Genomic DNA, 19,820 nt, shown 5'->3' with positions numbered 1-19,820 from the left:
TACAGGTAGACCACTTAACTTAGTGATTGCTATCAGGATATTAAGAGACTTTCAACCAGCATAACAAAAAAAAAAAAAAAAAAAAATCTGGAACAAATCGCCTACCCTGCCTTTAAATGCAAAGAGACACCTTTAACTAGAGCAATGTGTGTAATGTAAAACCTCCTCATTGCTGTAATGATAAACACAGTGAATGCTCCTGTCTGACAGGGCGGTCAAGTTCAACTGCTCTAGAGAAGTCATCATCAGCTCTTTTAAATCCCATTACAGATGATACTTCCCCATGGAAACTCATGACAACTGTTATGGGAACACTGAATTGCATTAGGGTGTGTGTGTGTGTATGTGTAAAAGAGAGAGAGTGATTGTGTGTGTCATTGATAAACTGTACTTCTAAATAAATGTGGAGAAAAATAAGCACTATAGAAATAGTCTGTATAATAACATATTAAATAAAATATATATATATAAATCATCACAATAGAATGTTATTATTTTAAATTAATAAGTTATTATTATAATCATAATCAATCCCACGGAGAAATACAATAGTTGGCCGTGAAATATAATTGGAAAATACGTAAAATAATTTGCCATATTAAAGAATACCACAATTCTAAAGCAAAAACTCACGTGTGAATGTATTCGTGCGTTAATGTCGTCCCGCATCATATGAACAGAAGTATCTGGTTCTCACCTGCTCTCGCGCTGGACACGATGCTCAACTCGTCGCTGTTTCGCGCATATAAAGAGATTTATATCAACGCACCATCATCACCATCATCATAAGAGCGTCCACGTCGCGGAAAGAAAGAACCGTGTGCTGGAAACGCCTTCGTGACATGCAGCGGAGTATTGTTGAAGGAAACAACGCATCGGGAATCGCCATTTGACAAACGAGCTGTCAGTCATTTTTTGCGTGTAGGCGATTGGTCAACAGACCGCTAGATCCCGCCTCTTAAATGTGTGACGAAAATACTAGAGCCCGCCCCGTTCTGATAATAGTAGTGAATGAAATGGAGAGGGGGCGGGTCTCTCTCTCTCTCTCTCTCTCTCTCTCTCTCTCTCTCTCTCTCTCTCTCTCTATGCAGTAGGCTAGCATACAATACAAAAAATACATTATATAATTGAGCAGAGTATATAAAACCCCCCAATACATTTCACAAAAGGAAGCAACATACAAAATAAATACATACATATTCTAAATATATAATGTATGCAACTCCATTCATTCACACACACACAAAAAAAACCCCCACATCAGATCTAAAGGGAGATTCTGTCACCAAGTCCATGACACATGGAAGACTGGGGCTAGATATCATATGGTTCGCATGTTCTTATGTTTCATAATTGTTTTAATGATTTATTTGATTAATTTGACTGAAAAGCCTATAATAGGCTGTTTAATGGCAGTTCCATTATGACAAATTACCATAAATAATGGGACAAGCATGAGCTGCTGTTGGGGCAGGCTGTCACAAAATGGGTGTTTCCTTTATCCCGGGAAATGTGTGTGTGTGTGTGTGTGTGTGTGTGTGTGTGTGTGTGTATAGATGTTAGAATTAACTCATTGTTCACCTACATAAATGCATATAATACAAATAAAAAGTGCTTAAAATGCAAACTTTTGAATGACTGACTTTTGCATTTCAAACTTTATTGCACTTCAGCTTATTTTGTGTTATTAGATCAACAACATGACACATCCTTTATTTTTATTTAAAATATGGGGAAAATAAATGTTGCATGTTTAATATTAACAGATGCATGAATTCTTGAAATCCATTTTTTTCTTCTTCTTGTGACAGAAGCCATCCAGAGGAGTTTTATTATGTTTATTGCGGTCAGACTGTATCTGATGTCTGCCATACTAACTCAAGCATAGCGTCAGTTCTGGCAGGTCACGTTAGTCAAGCTCGCATCAGTGACTCACAGCTGATCCACGTCTACCTATAGGAATACGACACCTATCACTGTATACGCTCCTTCAGTATTATCAACAGCTATCACGTTTCTCAGGAGCGGATTACCCTCCTCCCTCCCCAGCTCCTCCTGTCCAGTCAGGATTTGGCATTCTGATTCCCCTTTGAATCAGACTAAATTATGTTGTACATTAAAATTTTTGAATTAAAGGTCCCATATGGTGACACTTAAACTTATATTTGTACCGTTTATATATGTCTATTAAACACTAATTTAATAGTGTTACCAAAAAAAAAATTGGGTTGGGTTGATTTTCCCACACTTTTCTGAGAGCCTTTTTCCTCCCCTCCCACAAACGCTTGGATTCGCTGCTGGATGGAAGGTTCACGTTCATGTTTGAAAGTCACAGAAACCACTTAGACTAGAGTGAATGATGTGTTTTCATGTTATTATCATACTTTCGGTGATGTGTCTGTGTTTATGTTCCGGTGCACGGCACATAGCGTTACCTGACACACGCCCACCTACTCTTATCCCCGGCTCTCTGTGCGCCGCTGTTGCCTGGAAAAGGCAGCGTGTCACCAGGTCCCCTGTGACCGCTGGTAGACGATATAGTACGATCTTATTTGTAGTTTTATAAAATTATGCATTTCTCATGGCCGGTTTTCAGGTATGACTTAAAGGGATACTTCAGGATTTAGCATTAAGCTTTGTATCAGTAGAAAACCCGTAGTGTTTTCGAATTACCGTGCTTTCCTCCCTCATATCCCCCTGAGACGAGAGATTTATGTATTTTTTGTCTGGAAAAAATCCTCCGATGTCGCAAAAATCGTCATTTTGCGTCATCTGAGGATTTTTTGCCCAGAGGCTAAAGACTACAGCCAGTAGTAGGGCTGTCCCGCATGTTCTCAACCCGCCCATAGAGAGGGTGGGATCTCACTCACAGAATGCACACATAGTGTCAGCCGTCTTTCTGTGGAAGCTAAGCTAGCAGGCTCTTGTTCTGTGGAGAAAGCTGAATAGTAGGAGAAAGCTGAGTAGTAGGGGTTACCATCCTCTTTTTCCCGGACTTGTCCGGCCGTCGAGATCGTCCAAAATGTTCGGGATTCAGCTTTTGCTTTCTGCAGTTGCCATTCATTGTTTACATGCACACCTTTTGTTTCAATCTAACTGAATTCATTCCGATTGGTGAATCTGAATGTAGTGTTTACATGAACGCTAAACAAGTGATCGGTTGATGTGCGTTTTAACATTGCTAAGAAAATTCCCGCTCCTCCGTCGCTCATCAGTAATCGCGCCGCTCTCCCGCGGCCGTCAGCCTCGTCCTGCTCGCCACAGTAAACATAATGAATGGCGAACGCCAAACCCATATCCCGGACATTTTGGGCGATCTCGAAATCCCGTGCAGACTCGTCACGGAGACTCACTAGTAGCCTAGTCTTGTTGTTTTAAACTGCACGCTCTTACCGGTAGGCGTGGCTTGGGAGTAGCCTCCTAGGGCAGCGAAGCAAGTGCATTTTGGGAGTTGTTGTCTCATCCACATGAACCAAAAATACATTTTCTGGCTTTTCTCAGTCTAGAAGGCTCCAAATTCAAAAATAATTTCACATTTCTACTACATAAATGACCCATTTTAAATACACATTCATCTTTCCAGCGGTGAAGTATTCCTTTAACTCCAGACATGACTCCCGCTTCTTCTCGGATTCGAGAAAGGGGGCGGGGCTAGGTCGAGTTTGGTACAAGACACCCATTGGTTACCCGGGTTCTATGTAGCAAAATACATCAAATTCTAACTGGCCCGTTTAGCTGGGAGGCGGTCTAGTTTTGTGGGGGAAGGAGAAAGGGCAGCAGTGAGCGATTTCATATTTTCACAGCTTTTAATTTGCACCCCCGAGCCTATATGACACACAGAATCCCATAAAACCCATTTTCACCATATGGGACCTTTAATGATATCTGCAATACATTCATGTTGGTTCTGTTCTGTTATTGCTGCATGGATGCGCAGGGAGTTCTTGTCCATAGACAGTAAAAGAAATGGACACAGCGACCCCATTGGATTCAACGGAGAAAAGTGAAGTCAATCAGAAGCACTCTCTTCCTGATGGCTGAGCGTACTGCGCAGACTCAAACTGAGCTTGACGACGTAGATGTGACGTGAGCAACCTGTCTGTCTTCTAGTAGCTGTGCCGAGAGAAATCTGAATCATTCCCTTCCGAAACTTGCAGAGACGGAGAGCATGAGTAGGAGGTGTCCACAAGCTAGGACCAGGAGAAACTTTTGCTAAGTATTCTGATTAATTATTTTGTCATTTTGCCTCCACGTCCCCCCTATTGCCCGCGAGCTTCACCTCCTGTCCATACGGTAATCTCTCTACTGTGCGACAGAGAGTCGCTTGGCTATGACGCAATCGTTAGCCTATTTTTACAAAAACGGCTTCTATGGGGCCATAACGTAAGATACAAGGTAATGGAGCCTTTTATACATTTTCGTGTTTCTTTAGAAATAAATAATGGACAAATGGAGTCTTTAAACGTCTCAGATGTAAAGTTATTCGCTGTCAAAGTGACACCAAAATGAATGGGAGTCAATGGGATGCTAACAGCAGGTGATGGTCCGCTAATCAATGGCAGCGCCCGGGGAATCTTCAGTTTTTTCTGAAAGATTACCCCCTTGTTCTTGCCCAGAACATAACTATACCGCCAATCCAAACTGTATGCTAATTGTAATTGACAGTAGTGGTCCTGACAGAACTCACCGGTGTTGTTGCTGTAGGTGCGTACGGTTGTGGTGGCGGTGGGCGGCGGTGAATCAGAATCCATTGATGCCGTGTCGTCGTCGTCTTGAGAACAGCCCGCCTGAATGGCACGAAGGTAACTGTGGCTGCGGGACCGGAAGCATGTGGGCATGGGCATATCAGGAGGCTCAGCGCATCGGGAGTGAGGATGCATGTCTTCCAGCTCATCTGCGTAATGCCGGCTCAACTCCATGTCTCGCATCTGGAGGGGCAGCGGAGGGAAATGTGGGTTGGCACGATTGAAAACGAACATTCATGGGTGAACAGTGTGATTGGTGTGTGCATGGATTCAAACCTTCATGAGACTAGAGCATTTTTATCTGTTCAGTTACTAATTAGTCATTTAGCTGATTCATGTGCAAGGTTTCTAATCTTTTGCAGTGATAATCTCAAAGGTCACAAGAGACACAGATAACTCAGCCCATTAATGAAGTTATTTAACAGAAAGACTCATCATTTTCAGTGCAAATTTCTTTTTGCTGGGTATTAATCTCTTTACTCATGTAATTATGATGCTTCAGATGATTTTCTGCTCAGTCCGTGTCATTGTGTACAGGTGAACTCATCATCAGCCGCATCTGTCGTCCTGTGATACAAAACCTTCTGATAAATTTTTTTTTTCTCTCCATTCTGTCACTTGGTTCCTTGGCACTGCCACCTTTTTCACCTTTGGCTTTTGGTTTGCTTTGTTGGGGACATTTAATTTAATTTAATATTCAACAATATTATTAATCTCCTTGCATTGACAACTGAACTGAGCTGGACGATGACATCATGGTTTTCTCCAGAACGGCTATATATATAAATGAACTAAATTAATAACTTTTTTACAACAAAAATGAACCATCAGTGAACTTACTTAAAGGGGGGGTGAAATGCTCATTTTCACTCAATCTCCTGTTAATCTTGAGTACCTATAGAGTAGGATTGCATCCTTCATATCTCCAAAAAGTCTTTAGTTTTATTATATTTATAAAAGAAAGATAGGCTGTACCGAGTCTTTCCGGAAAAAAACGAGCGGCTGGGGGCAGGCCGGGTGGGCGGAGCTAAAGCTGTGCTAATGCGACATTTGAAGCAGTTTTACTAACCGCCTGCGACCGCGAACCTTTATCATTGCGACTGCTCGATCCTTAAGCATTAGACGATCTGCAAATCCGTCGATCTGGGCTTTGTTTATAAAACAATCATCGTCGAAATGCAGGGAACAAACAGTCTTGCACAACCTCCGCTGATGCTCTGAAAAAACAAACTCCATCCACTGGTCCCTTAACGCCGGGTTCTTTGGGAATCTGTGCAGGGTTGTCTTGCCCTGGCAACCAAAAACCCACTTCTTTGGTGACATTGACTTCCCTAAAGCCGAGCAGAGCGCTTTGATGGGCGAACTGCTTTCGCTCTCTCGCTCTGGTCTACGGTTGCGCGCGCGCCCGCGTCCTTCCGGAAAAGTGCCCTTAGGACCCGTATAAGGAAATTCCGCTACATCTGACGTCACACAGGCCCATACTCGAAAAAAAACTACCGAAACTTGTGACAAACCGGAAGGAGCATTTTTGGAACAGAAATACTCCTTCAAACGTACAATTAAATTTTTGAAACTTTGTCCATGTTTAGCATGGGAATCCAACTCTTTAACAGTGTAAAAAACTCAGTATGCATGAAATAGCATTTCACCCCCCCTTTAAGATGGACTGTGACGCTATTTTCTTACAGAAACAAACTTTGTTGCATTATTTTCCTGTTATCTCTGTAAAGCTGCTTTGAAACGATCGGTATCGTAAAAAGCGCTGTATAAATAAAGGTGACTTGATGAACTTTCTGACCTGACTGATGCAGCTGCCGCGTCCCAGTGTGCTGCAGCCCTGACTGAACTGGTCATCATCATCCCAGTTTGGGAATGGGGAACCGCCTCCGATGCAGTCCAGGTTATCCAGACTGCGATTCCCAGAGTACTCCCGCAGAGAAGGAAGACAACTGAGGACGGGAAGGGGAGAGAAGAGAACAGGCAGGAGATGAGAGAGCGTCAGATGAGGGAACTCTATAATCTATAATCTACTGCAGGGGTTTTCAAACTGAGGCCACAAGGGGGAGCTTCGGGTCCGTGGAAATGTGTAGAGAAAAACATTGTAAAAAGATTTATTTTTTTATAAATAAATTAAAATACATTAAAATAAGTAAATAAATGAGTACATAAAATATGAATAAAAAATAAACCTGATCATATAGTACCATAATGAGTAAAAAAATTGTATTAATGTAACCTAATAAATATATTTCAAATAATATTTGAACATATTTGTAATTAATATTGAATTGTTATACAATAAACTTTATAGACGCCTTTTAAATATAGGAATGGTGCCTTGCATGATGACCATCATCTTTGGGGGTCCATGGCATCCAAACGTTTGAAAACCCCTGATCTATTACACAAAAAGCAAATGGAAATGGTGAAGCTGTAACGCCACTACTGAAGAAATATTTATTTATTAGGACGTAATATCTTTCCAGTTTTCTGTTTAAAAAATTAATCCATTCATCTGATCCAATCACTCATCCAATTATCCATCAGCCATCCATTCTTTTAATCATCCATCCTATCATCTATCCATCCATCCATTCAATCATTCATCCATCCATCCATCCCTCCAATCACTCATCCAATTATCCATTCAATCATCTATCCATCCATCCATCCATCCATCCATCCATCCATCCATCCATCCATCCATTCAATCGTTCATCCATCCATCCATCCAATCGTCCATCCATCCATCCATCCATCCATCTATCCATCCATCCATCCATCCAATCGTCCATCCATTCATCCATCCATCCATCCATCCATCCATCCCTCCAATCACTCATCCAATTATCCATTCAATCATCCATCCATCCATCCATCCATCCATCCATCCATTCAATCGTTCATCCATCTATCCATCCATCCATCCATCCAATCATCCATCCATCCAATCATTCATCCATCCATCCAATCATCCATCCATCCAACTATTTATCCATCCATCCAATCATCCATCCATCCAACTATTCATCCAATTATCCATTCAATCTTCCATCCATCAATCCAAACATCCATCCATTCTTTTAATCATCCATCCAGGCTGATTGGTGTCATTAGTCTGGTGACCACTTGAGACCTGAAAATTGCTGCATAGAGAGATATTTCCTCAAAAGGTCAAACACACTCTCCAATCAGACTGAAGCGACACTGCTAATGACCAATCAGCAAAGTACCGTTTCCACTCATCGTCTTATCAGAGCTTTTATAGCAGTTAGGATGAGCATTAGCAGAGCTTACAAACTCTGAGGATGCTTTCTCTCTCCCCAAATCTCATTAGTCTGCAGTGGTGCAATGCAACCAAAACCCCAACATTAAATCCCACTTGTCCACAAATGGGCAGTACGCAGAAAGCAACCTCAGAGACTAAACATCTCAGAGTAGGAGAACTGTTTCAACAATGAGTCTTGGCCAATAGTAAACCAATTTTCAATCAGCACTCCTAATGTGAGAGGATTTGAGGAAAGCAGCGCTGGTGCGATGGCTCCTTCAGTCGGTCAGCCTCTGCACTGACCTGACAGAGCGCCCGATCTGCTGCAGGGTAGTAATGTTACGGAGGGGGGACCAGAGAGCCTCCAGATCCCCCTGAAGCATCGAGTAATCCAGCAGACGGCTGGAGAGAAGGCAGGGGTGCAGGGTAAGACGGGAATAGGGAACGGGGAGGAGCTTAATATTGTACAGAGAGTGGGAGGTGCTTAAACTAGAAGAGGCGGGGCTTCAAACCAAGAGTCACTTTGAGTGAAGAATTCAAAAGAAGGGAAACTTATAACACACAGAGAGACAAAGGCTATGTTCAGAACAGCATACTAAAGCCGCGTTTCCACCGAAATTACCCGGAACAATTTGTCCCAGGAACTTTTTTTCCCCCCGGACCTGTTGCTGTCTGCGTTTCTGCGGTCTAAAGTACCGTGAAGATTAGGCAAATTAGTCTGGTGACGTAGGAAAGTGCACTACTTTACAGTTCCCGCTGGATTTCATCCTCTGAATTTAAGTTTAATAAAGCCTGAACCTCGTCGTCGGTCCATTAGTCGTATTTTTTTAACTCCATTGTTGATTCGAATAGCAAACAACTGTTCCTGCACCCACCGGTCCGCAACAGATGAAATGCTGCGTGGAGTCAACCAATCAAGATGCGGTCAATCAACCAATCAGCATGTTCACTGCACAAGTCCCACCCCTGAAAGTTCCTGAACTTTGAAAAAGTACCACCTTGTGAGCAGGGACTTTCTGACGGGGAAATATTTACCCGGAACTTCATTTAGTCCCTAGTTCGTGGGGAAAGTTCCTGCGGTGGAAACGCAGCTTAACATACTTACTATTACTATTTCAGCACAAGGAAATAAGTATTCTATGAACTATATGCAAATTTTCTGTATGCATTGAATCCCCGAATAACATACTATATTTGCTCACTGTGCAATGATTAATGAACCAGCTGTGAATCATTATTTGACTGAACTGGGAAAGGTATTTTTTAAACAAAATTTAACTAACATGATAATCGGATGTTTCTCACATGCATCGTGATGAGGTCATGTGACAACAATGTAGCATGTTTGAAACATTATTTGTATTATATTGTTTCATTTACTTTTTTAAAAGTTTAAAAGTTACATCATTTAAATGTTTTATTTACTTTTATTAAAAATAGCAATCAGACTACAGTGTATACTGCATACTATTCAGTAAGCAATAAGCTAGTATATTATTGCGAACACAGCCTAAATCAGGGTTAGGAGAGGTATAGGGTCAGTCTCACAAAAAACATGTCCTCCCAGTCATACTTTATCACAAAACCTATGCAATTGTGTAAAATTATACTGAAAATTAAGTATATTTGTAGAATGTTTCAGTATTTTATTATTGTTAAATAAAACAAAAACTATAAAACAAGCTGAAATATAAATAGACTGAAAAATGTAAATTAAAATCTTAAATAAAAAAAATCACTTAAATTAAATTATCAAACTAAAACTGCAATTATAATAATTAAAGCTAAATAGAAAATGTTAATGGCAATGGCATCAATCTAATTAAAATAAAATACAATAAAATAAAACAATTAAAACTTGAACTAAAATTATAAAGGAAAACTGAAAATATAAAAATAAATTTTTATTCAAAATATCAACTAGATGTACCGCATCGCGGTACAAAATATGACCGCCGCTCAGGCCTGCACTGGCTTTCCACAAAAATAAATGACGTGGAGTAATTTGGCTGTATTGCGTGTTTATGTATATACCTAAAAAAAGTAATAGTATGTGCATGTCTGTCTGTGTGTGTGTGTGTGTGTGTGTGTGTGTGTGTGTATGTGTGTGTGTGTGTGTGTGTTTGTGTATGTGTGTGTCTGTGTGTGTGTGTGTGTGTGTGTGTGTGTGTGTCTGTGCGTGTATGTATGTGTGCGTACATGTGTGCACGTGTGTGTTTGTGTGTGTGTGTCTGTGCATGTGGATTTGTATGTGTGTGTATGGGTGTGTGTCTGTGCGTGTGGATGTCAGTGTGTGTGCATGCTTGCGTTTCTTTGTATTCCTGCATGTGTGTGTGTGACAGTATCATCCTAAACCAGCAACCCTTCGCTCAACAGCACCATCTACAGGCCGATGAGTGTACAGTCACTAAATGTGCACATAAATGAATTTATTTTATACCCCCCCATGGATGAAATTCTACAAAACTTAGCAGAGGATACCCCCAGAGGATGTCAAGTTAATCATACACATGAAATATGGTGCAGTTCTGAACATCTCCACTGAAGATAGGGGCGATTAAAGCAGAATAATATTGCATTTTCATTTTTTATGGGAGGGGCGCAAATCACAAATGAGTGATTATGGGCTAGGTTGATGTGGGCCCTTAAGAGCAACATACCATAAAAATTTCTTCATCCTCGTTGCCACGGTTCAGGTAGTTATTTAGGAAAAACTGCATTTTTTTGGGTTTGGGGGGGCCCAGCGCGGGGGGGGGAGTGGCCCCCGGGGACCAAATGAAATTTTTCCGTAGAAGTCTAGTGGGGCTACATGCCCACCAAATTTCATGTTCCCCGGTGCTTCGGTGTCCCTGGTATCGTTGACGAAAAATTTACGGGGGCCCCAGCTCAGGGGGGGAAGTGGCCCCCGGGGACCAAACGAAATTTTTCCGTAAAAGTCTAGTAGACCAACATACCATAAAAATTTCTTCATCCTCGGTGCCACGGTTCAGGTAGTTATTTAGGAAAAACTGCATTTTTCTGGGTTTGGGGGGCCCAGCCCGGGGGGGGAGTGGCCCCCGGGGACCAAACGAAATTTTTCCTTAGAAGTCTAGTGGGGCTAAATGCCCACCAAATTTCATGTTCCCCGGTGCTTCGGTGTCCCTGGTATCGTTGACGAAAAATTTACGGGGGCCCCAGCGCGGGGGGGGAAGTGGCCCCCGGGGACCAAACGAAATTTTTCCGTAAAAGTCTAGTAGACCAACATACCATAAAAATTTCTTCATCCTCGGTGCCACGGTTCAGGTAGTTATTTAGGAAAAACTGCATTTTTTGGGGTTTGGGGGGGCCCAGCGCGGGGGGGGGAGTGGCCCCCGGGGACCAAACTAAATTTTTCCTTAGAAGTCTAGTGGGGCTACATGCCCACCAAATTTCATGTTCCCCGGTGCTTCGGTGTCCCTGGTATCGTTGACGAAAAATTTACGGGGGCCCCAGCGCGGGGGGGGGGGGAAGTGGCCCCCGGGGACCAAACGAAATTTTTCCCTAAAAGTCTAGTAGACCAACATACCATAAAAATTTCTTCATCCTCGGTGCCACGGTTCAGGTAGTTATTTAGGAAAAACTGCATTTTTTTGGGGTTTGGGGGGGCCCAGCGCGGGGGGGGAGTGGCCCCCGGGGACCAAACGAAATTTTTCCTTAGAAGTCTAGTGGGGCTACATGCCCACCAAATTTCATGTTCCCCGGTGCTTCGGTGTCCCTGGTATCGTTGACGAAAAATTTACGGGGGCCCCAGCGCGGGGGGGGAAGTGGCCCCCGGGGACCAAACGAAATTTTTCCCTAAAAGTCTAGTAGACCAACATACCATAAAAATTTCTTCATCCTCGGTGCCACGGTTCAGGTAGTTATTTAGGAAAAACTGCATTGTTTTGGGTTTGGGGGGGCCCAGCGCGGGGGGGGGGGGGAGTGGCCCCCGGGGACCAAACGAAATTTTTCCTTAGAAGTCTAGTGGGGCTACATGCCCACCAAATTTCATGTTCCTCGGTGCTTCGGTGTCCCTGGTATCGTTGACGAAAAATTTACGGGGGCCCCAGCGCGGGGGGGGAAGTGGCCCCCGGGGACCAAATGAAATTTTTCCGTAAAAGTCTAGTAGACCAACATACCATAAAAATTTCTTCATCCTCGGTGCCACGGTTCAGGTAGTTATTTAGGAAAAACTGCATTTTTTGGGGTTTGGGGGGGCCCAGCGCGGGGGGGGGGAGTGGCCCCCGGGGACCAAACTAAATTTTTCCTTAGAAGTCTAGTGGGGCTACATGCCCACCAAATTTCATGTTCCCCGGTGCTTCGGTGTCCCTGGTATCGTTGACGAAAAATTTACGGGGGCCCCAGCGCGGGGGGGGGGGGGGAGTGGCCCCCGGGGACCAAACGAAATTTTTCTGTAAAAGTCTAGTAGTCCAACATACCATAAAAATTTCTTCATCCTCGGTGCCACGGTTCAGGTAGTTATTTAGGAAAAACTGCATTTTTTTGGGTTTGGGGGGGCCCAGCGCGGGGGGGGAGCGGCCCCCGGGGACCAAACGAAATTTTTCCTTAGAAGTCTAGTGGGGCTACATGCCCACCAAATTTCATGTTCCCCGGTGCTTCGGTGTCCCTGGTATCGTTGACGAAAAATTTACGGGGGCCCCAGCGCGGGGGGGGAAGTGGCCCCCGGGGACCAAACGAAATTTTTCTGTAAAAGTCTAGTAGACCAACATACCATAAAAATTTCTTCATCCTCGGTGCCACGGTTCAGGTAGTTATTTAGGAAAAACTGCATTGTTTTGGGTTTGGGGGGGCCCAGCGCGGGGGGGGGGGGGGTGGCCCCCGGGGACCAAACGAAATTTTTCCTTAGAAGTCTAGTGGGGCTACATGCCCACCAAATTTCATGTTCCCCGGTGCTTCGGTGTCCCTGGTATCGTTGACGAAAAATTTACGGGGGCCCCAGCGCGGGGGGGGAAGTGGCCCCCGGGGACCAAATGAAATTTTTCCGTAAAAGTCTAGTAGACCAACATACCATAAAAATTTCTTCATCCTCGGTGCCACGGTTCAGGTAGTTATTTAGGAAAAACTGCATTTTTTGGGGTTTGGGGGGGCCCAGCGCGGGGGGGGGGAGTGGCCCCCGGGGACCAAACTAAATTTTTCCTTAGAAGTCTAGTGGGGCTACATGCCCACCAAATTTCATGTTCCCCGGTGCTTCGGTGTCCCTGGTATCGTTGACGAAAAATTTACGGGGGCCCCAGCGCGGGGGGGGGAAGTGGCCCCCGGGGACCAAACGAAATTTTTCTGTAAAAGTCTAGTAGACCAACATACCATAAAAATTTCTTCATCCTCGGTGCCACGGTTCAGGTAGTTATTTAGGAAAAACTGCATTTTTTTGGGTTTGGGGGGGCCCAGCGCGGGGGGGGAGTGGCCCCCGGGGACCAAACGAAATTTTTCCTTAGAAGTCTAGTGGGGCTACATGCCCACCAAATTTCATGTTCCTCGGTGCTTCGGTGTCCCTGGTATCGTTGACGAAAAATTTACGGGGGCCCCAGCGCGGGGGGGGAAGTGGCCCCCGGGGACCAAACGAAATTTTTCTGTAAAAGTCTAGTAGACCAACATACCATAAAAATTTCTTCATCCTCGGTGCCACGGTTCAGGTAGTTATTTAGGAAAAACTGCATTTTTTGGGTTTGGGGGGGCCCAGCGCGGGGGGGGAGTGGCCCCCGGGGACCAAACGAAATTTTTCCTTAGAAGTCTAGTGGGGCTACATGCCCACCAAATTTCATGTTCCCAGGTGCTTCGGTGTCCCTGGTATCGTTGACGAAAAATTTACAGGGGCCCCAGCGCGGGGGGGGAAGTGGCCCCCGGGGACCAAATGAAATTTTTCCGTAAAAGTCTAGTAGACCAACATACCATAAAAATTTCTTCATCCTCGGTGCCACGGTTCAGGTAGTTATTTAGGAAAAACTGCATTTTTTGGGGTTTGGGGGGGCCCAGCGCGGGGGGGGGGGAGTGGCCCCCGGGGACCAAACGAAATTTTTCCTTAGAAGTCTAGTGGGGCTACATGCCCACCAAATTTCATGTTCCCAGGTGCTTCGGTGTCCCTGGTATCGTTGACGAAAAATTTACAGGGGCCCCAGCGCGGGGGGGGGAAGTGGCCCCCGGGGACCAAATGAAATTTTTCCGTAAAAGTCTAGTAGACCAACATACCATAAAAATTTCTTCATCCTCGGTGCCACGGTTCAGGTAGTTATTTAGGAAAAACTGCATTTTTTGGGGTTTGGGGGGGCCCAGCGCGGGGGGGGGAGTGGCCCCCGGGGACCAAACGAAATTTTTCCTTAGAAGTCTAGTGGGGCTACATGCCCACCAAATTTCATGTTCCCCGGTGCTTCGGTGTCCCTGGTATCGTTGACGAAAAATTTACAGGGGCCCCAGCGCGGGGGGGGGAAGTGGCCCCCGGGGACCAAATTAAATTTTTCCGTAAAAGTCTAGTAGACCAACATACCATAAAAATTTCTTCATCCTCGGTGCCACGGTTCAGGTAGTTATTTAGGAAAAACTGCATTTTTTGGGGTTTGGGGGGGCCCAGCGCGGGGGGGGAGTGGCCCCCGGGGACCAAACGAAATTTTTCCTTAGAAGTCTAGTGGGGCTACATGCTCACCAAATTTCATGTTCCCCGGTGTTTCGGTGTCCCTGGTATCGTTGACGAAAAATTCAGTAAGGTGACGGGAAAAAAAAAATAAATAAACTTTGACAATCCCTATATGACCGCTTTCGCTAGCTACGCTAGCGGCGGTCATAATAAGTACTATATATTTAGTATAAAAAATAACACTGGGGTCATTGTACTAATGCAATGAGATTCATCCTGCACAGATGTAATTATTCAGTTAAATCAGCATAAATGAAAGGCACCACAACCAATATAATAAATATTTTACAATTAATACAAAACATAAATTTGAGACTCATGCTGGAATGAATAAACTTATATTCGTTTTTGAGATTAACATGTATTTACATTTACATGTACATTACATTTACATTCATTCATGTGTACACAACGTGATCTGATCTTTACCAGACACCTGTGGGGGGGCAAAACCCACAATTGCTGACGGTGGCCATGCAGACTCCATGTCCACAAGCTCCACAAAAAATAGCAATATTGCTGTTTAGGAGCTTTGCTGTTTATAGTGTAACGGAGGCCAGCTAGTAGTCACTGTGCGAGTAAAACCTCACTCCTCTGATCTCAATAGGACAGATGCTAGAGGCTGCAGTTTTTAGCCTCCTTGTCAGAGCGCCTGACTCTCACGGGTTCGAGGCCCAGAGCGGGGCGAGTAGGACACGGGTTTGAGGCCCAGAGCGGGGCGAGTAGGACACAGGTTCGAGGCCCAGAGCGGGGCGAGTAGGACACGGGTTCGAGGCGCAGAGCGGGGCGAGTAGGTCACGGGTTTGAGGCCCAGAGCGGGGCGAGTAGGACACGGGTTCGAGGCCCAGAGCGGGGCGAGTAAGATCCGGGTTCGAGGCCCAGAGCGGGGCAAGTAGGACACGGGTTCGGGGCCCAGAGCGGGGCGAGTAAGATCCGGGTTCGAGGCCCAGAGCGGGGCGAGTAGGACACGGGTTCGAGGCCCAGAGCGGGTTCGAGGCCCAGAGCGGGGCGAGTAGGACACGGGTTCGAGGCCCAGAGCGGGGCGAGTAGGACACGGGTTCGAGGCCCAGAGCGGGGCGAGTAGGACACGGGTTCGAGGCCCAGAGCGGGGCGAGTAGGACACGGGTTCGGGGCCCAGAGCGGGGCGAGTAGGACACGGGTTCGAGGCCCAGAGCGGGGCGAGTAAGATCCGGGTTCGGGGCCCAGAGCGGGGCGAGTAGGACACGGGTTCGAGGCCCAGAGCGGGGCGAGTAGGACACGGGTTCGAGGCCCAGAGCGGGGCGAGTAGGACACGGGTTCGAGGCCAAGAGCGGGGCAAGTAGGACACGGGTTCGGGGCCCAGAGCGGGGCGAGTAAGATCCGGGTTTGAGGCCCAGAGCGGGGCGAGTAGGACACGGGTTCGAGGCCCAGAGCGGGGCGAGTAGGACCCGGGTGGAGGGGTTACACATGTGAGCAGGAGAAAGATTGTGGAGAAGTACAGCATATGGAGAGGGAGAGAGACTAGCTGTGCTTAATCTAGCACATGAACAAGCACAGCTGGACTCTGAGTGTGTTTGAGAGAGAAATAAACACAGGAAAACTCATCTGGATACAGAAGGCATGAAATAAAGCAGCTCACACCTCAGACGCCGTCTTTGGCGTCTTGACAGAAAACCAGTGTGTGTTTCTGTGTCTGTACCCTATTATATCTCCAGCCTTCGGCACAGAAACAGGTCGCTGGGGTTTTGCATACAATGTATTAATGTTTTAATAGACAGATTGTAAAGAACTGAAAAATAATATGTGAATTAAACATGTGCACTTACTTTCTTGAGGGGAACTGGTCACTTAGTGATTGCTGTGTTGCGCGTAAGTAGCTCTGCCTCCGTGCGGTGCTTTTCGGTGAAGGTTTGGGACTCATATCGGAGTCGTCGCTATCCTCAAGGTCGGCCATGGCTTTCACGTAACTGCCGCTACGCATCCGTCTACAAGGGATCTCACCCATGGGAACGCTTCTGCCCAGAGTCCCAGTCCACTCGGTGGAGGGCATCTGGACAAACACCAGAGAACACCATCAGACAAACATTTTTGTTATGTTTTTGTTATTGAGAGGAAAGCGTGCAGCACATATATACATATTCATCTTAATGCTGCTTCCAGCATTAGGATGTTCACTAACAGTTCACCATAGCAAAGGTATATCTTCTTTTTACCCCAAATAAACATTGCCATGAGCATATCAGGGCATTTAAACATTTGCAGTATATATTTTGGGTTTGACACACCTTATCTAATGACACTCTACCGCTCCCTTGTCTACTGAGGTTTGATACCACCACAGTAAACACAATGAAGGTCCATGCACAATGAGTCCGAAATTCTCGTCCGACATTTCCACACGTTAAAAAATAAACACAACCTCATGTTATGTCAATCACGCTTACACACTGCCTCCGAAACTTTCATCCGATATAAAAAAAATCAGATCGGGTTCGATTTTCTGCATTTTTCGCATCCGTAGCAAGCTTTTTGAGAGGTGTTTTGACACTTTAGAGCCACCGAATGACGAATACGAAAAAACGCATATAAATATTTCGGACCTTAACTTTGTTTAATTCATGCACTCACCCTCCCTCGCACCTGCAGTAAGTGGCAGCCCAGATCCTGCTGGACGGACTTGGACTTCAGGAGGGTTCGATCCAGCGTGGCGGATCCCTTGTGGCACATTTGCCTGGAGGGTCCTAACGTAAGCGTGGACCAGGGTCCCGCTTTACTAAAGTTCCCATCAAAGACCGGCCCTCTCCCTCCTCCTCCGACTCCACCACCACCAACACCTCCAGGTCCCGGGAGTGCCGGGAGCCCCTGGTGCTTGAGGTCACTGTTACTCTTTGAAGATTTCAGCGTGTGCTCGCTGATGGTGCTGTAGCCCTGCATGAAGTACCTGGACGCTACTTGGCCCTCCGGCCCCGGTCCCGATCCCACCCCTTGCCGGCCCAAAGTCATCATAGCCATGGGGTTTCTATAGTTACTTATATCGCTGTCCAAATCGTCAGAACTCCAGTATCCGGACATATTGGATCGAGGCCTCCGTTTGGCCGTCCCTTCACTCTTCGCCCGGTCTTTGCTTTTACTCCGATGATGTTTGTCATCGCTGCCTGATGATCTGCTGTTGCGACCGTTCATGTTACCCTTGATGGCGGAGTTTTCCAGCGACTGAGATTTAGCGAAAAGTTTCTGGACGGAATGAACTAAATAGCGTATTTTTCCCGGACTGTCCGTGCGCTGCTGTTGTTGCTGTTTCGTGGCTGTCACGGCGGTGCTGCGATGGTACTGTAACGTGCTGAAGCCGTCCTGTTGTCCCGGAAGCTGCTTCTCAAACTGGTCCAGGAGGTTGGGTGGCAACCGGTTCATCTTTCCGGCCCCTAAACGGCAAAAGAGCAAGAGAGTCGATAATCAGGAAGAACTCTATTTACATTAATCATACTCCCCGTCAAATGCGGGTACAAATCAATTGTGGCGGGTAACGCTGTCAAATCACTAGCCAATTTGGTGTGCTACTTATTATGTTTACTCACTTTGCCGGGGACGTTCATGTAAGCAAAATCTGCGCAGATTTAGCGCAAATACTCAACTCGTGAGTCATCATATTAAATACAGCGAATTGCGCAGAATCTGATCGTATCTAGCTTACTTGAACATTCACGTCACTACGCAAAAAACAATGGCACGCTTGTTCAGTTGCATTGAAGCAATAGTGAATATCAAAAAGCATTTGGTTAACAGAAAATACATTGTTATTTTCCAACATCCTAAACTTTTTTTATGTTCTTTGTCCTGTATTGATCTGTCCACCTAAAACACATTTTTGGTGAAAAGGATGAGGATGAAAGAGGAAGGGAGGAGATGGCTGGATGACAGAATTTGGTTTAAATAAGAAATGAATGTATGAAATCCAAATTATACACATATACACACTGTGACATAGTTAATCTGGTTTATTTCTTCTTTTTTTCTTTGGCTAGTAGAAGTTCTGAATGGCCGGTAACCTAAATATTTCAAAGCCAAATTGGCCGTTGAGTGAAAACGTTAATTTCATCCCTGATCATAATCAACATAATCATGTATGTGAAACCCTTTCGGATCTACTCGCCCGCTCCGAGCGGGAATCAAACCAGCGTCTCCGGTATGGGAGGTGGGCACACTAACAAGGATGCTAAAGACTGCAGTCAGTCGCTAGTGTGCCTCTTGAGATCAGGAGAGTGAGGTTTACATGCATAGCTTTCACTAGCTGGTGTCCATTACATATGTTGAGTAAGGTCTTAACGAAAAGAAGTCATATAGAAGACAATTTTGGGTAACATTTTATAATAAGGTTCGGCGTAACAGTAGAAGAATAATGCCCTAAACTGACTGAAAGACAATTTCCAAGACAATTTCTTACCTGATATTGTTGCGGATCCACTGGTGATCATGGCGGTCCGTCCCACTCCGAGACCCATTCCCATGGACATAGACGTCCCCAGCGTCCCTGTGCTGATTCCCCCGATACTGTCGGTCGCCGAGTGACCGAACTCCCCCTGATCAAAGTGCGAGTTGTAGTGGATCCGGGGGAAGGTGCTGCTGGAGGACAGCTGGTTGTTGAGGGGCATCAGGCAGTCGGGCGGAAGACCTCCCGGGCCAGGCGACGGGGAGAAGTGGTGCGGGTCCAAGGTCCCGTAGTGGTCCATGGCTGCCGGTACGTGGAACGGGGTGCGAGACAGGGTGGAGGAGGCAGACGGGGGGTACAGGGGGTCCCGGTGACAGGGGGAACGGGGCGGCTCGCAGTTGGACGGGTGACGGGTGCGCTGGGGGGTGTAGCCCTTCATGGCAAAATGGGGCGATGCCCCCCCACCCTAGATGAGGAGCATGAGCCCATTGGGAAGAAACAGAAACCCTGGAGAAAAGCAGACGAGAGAAAGAATCAGAATATACACAGTAAAAGATGATTTTTCAAGGTTCTGAATCAAACAAGCATTATTGGAGTTCATTTTATGTGATTTCAGTTTTCTATAATTCTTTGTGAAATTGACTAGCATTATGAATGAAAATTATTCCAAAGTAAATCTTACACCATTTTTGATCAGAGTTTGTGGTTGTTGTGTGTTAATCATTTATGAGTACTACTAATAGTGATGCTTTGCAA

At 45.5% G+C, this 19,820-nt stretch overlaps 1 protein-coding gene across 1 annotated transcript in view; it reads right to left on the bottom strand.

Annotated features, from left to right (window-relative positions):
• Window positions 1-19,503, bottom strand: part of dlgap4b (discs, large homolog-associated protein 4b) — a gene marked incomplete at its 5' end in the record, with an annotated part of 43,058 nt that extends 23,555 nt beyond the window's left edge. Inside the window, 6 exons of the mRNA XM_081380188.1 lie at window positions 4,688-4,928; window positions 6,544-6,694; window positions 8,317-8,415; window positions 16,465-16,688; window positions 17,267-18,060; window positions 19,080-19,503. Of these exons, the coding sequence (XP_081236314.1) occupies window positions 4,688-4,928; window positions 6,544-6,694; window positions 8,317-8,415; window positions 16,465-16,688; window positions 17,267-18,060; window positions 19,080-19,503 (1,933 nt within the window). The remainder of the gene's footprint in view (window positions 1-4,687; window positions 4,929-6,543; window positions 6,695-8,316; window positions 8,416-16,464; window positions 16,689-17,266; window positions 18,061-19,079) is intronic.
• Window positions 19,504-19,820: the final 317 nt, after the last annotated feature.

Source organism: Scardinius erythrophthalmus (genome assembly GCF_964197995.2).
Source record: "Scardinius erythrophthalmus genome assembly, chromosome: 12".
Lineage (NCBI taxonomy): Eukaryota > Metazoa > Chordata > Actinopteri > Cypriniformes > Leuciscidae > Scardinius > Scardinius erythrophthalmus.
The sequence above is the reverse complement of the archived record's forward strand: the minus strand, read 5'-3'. Positions and strand labels throughout refer to the sequence as shown.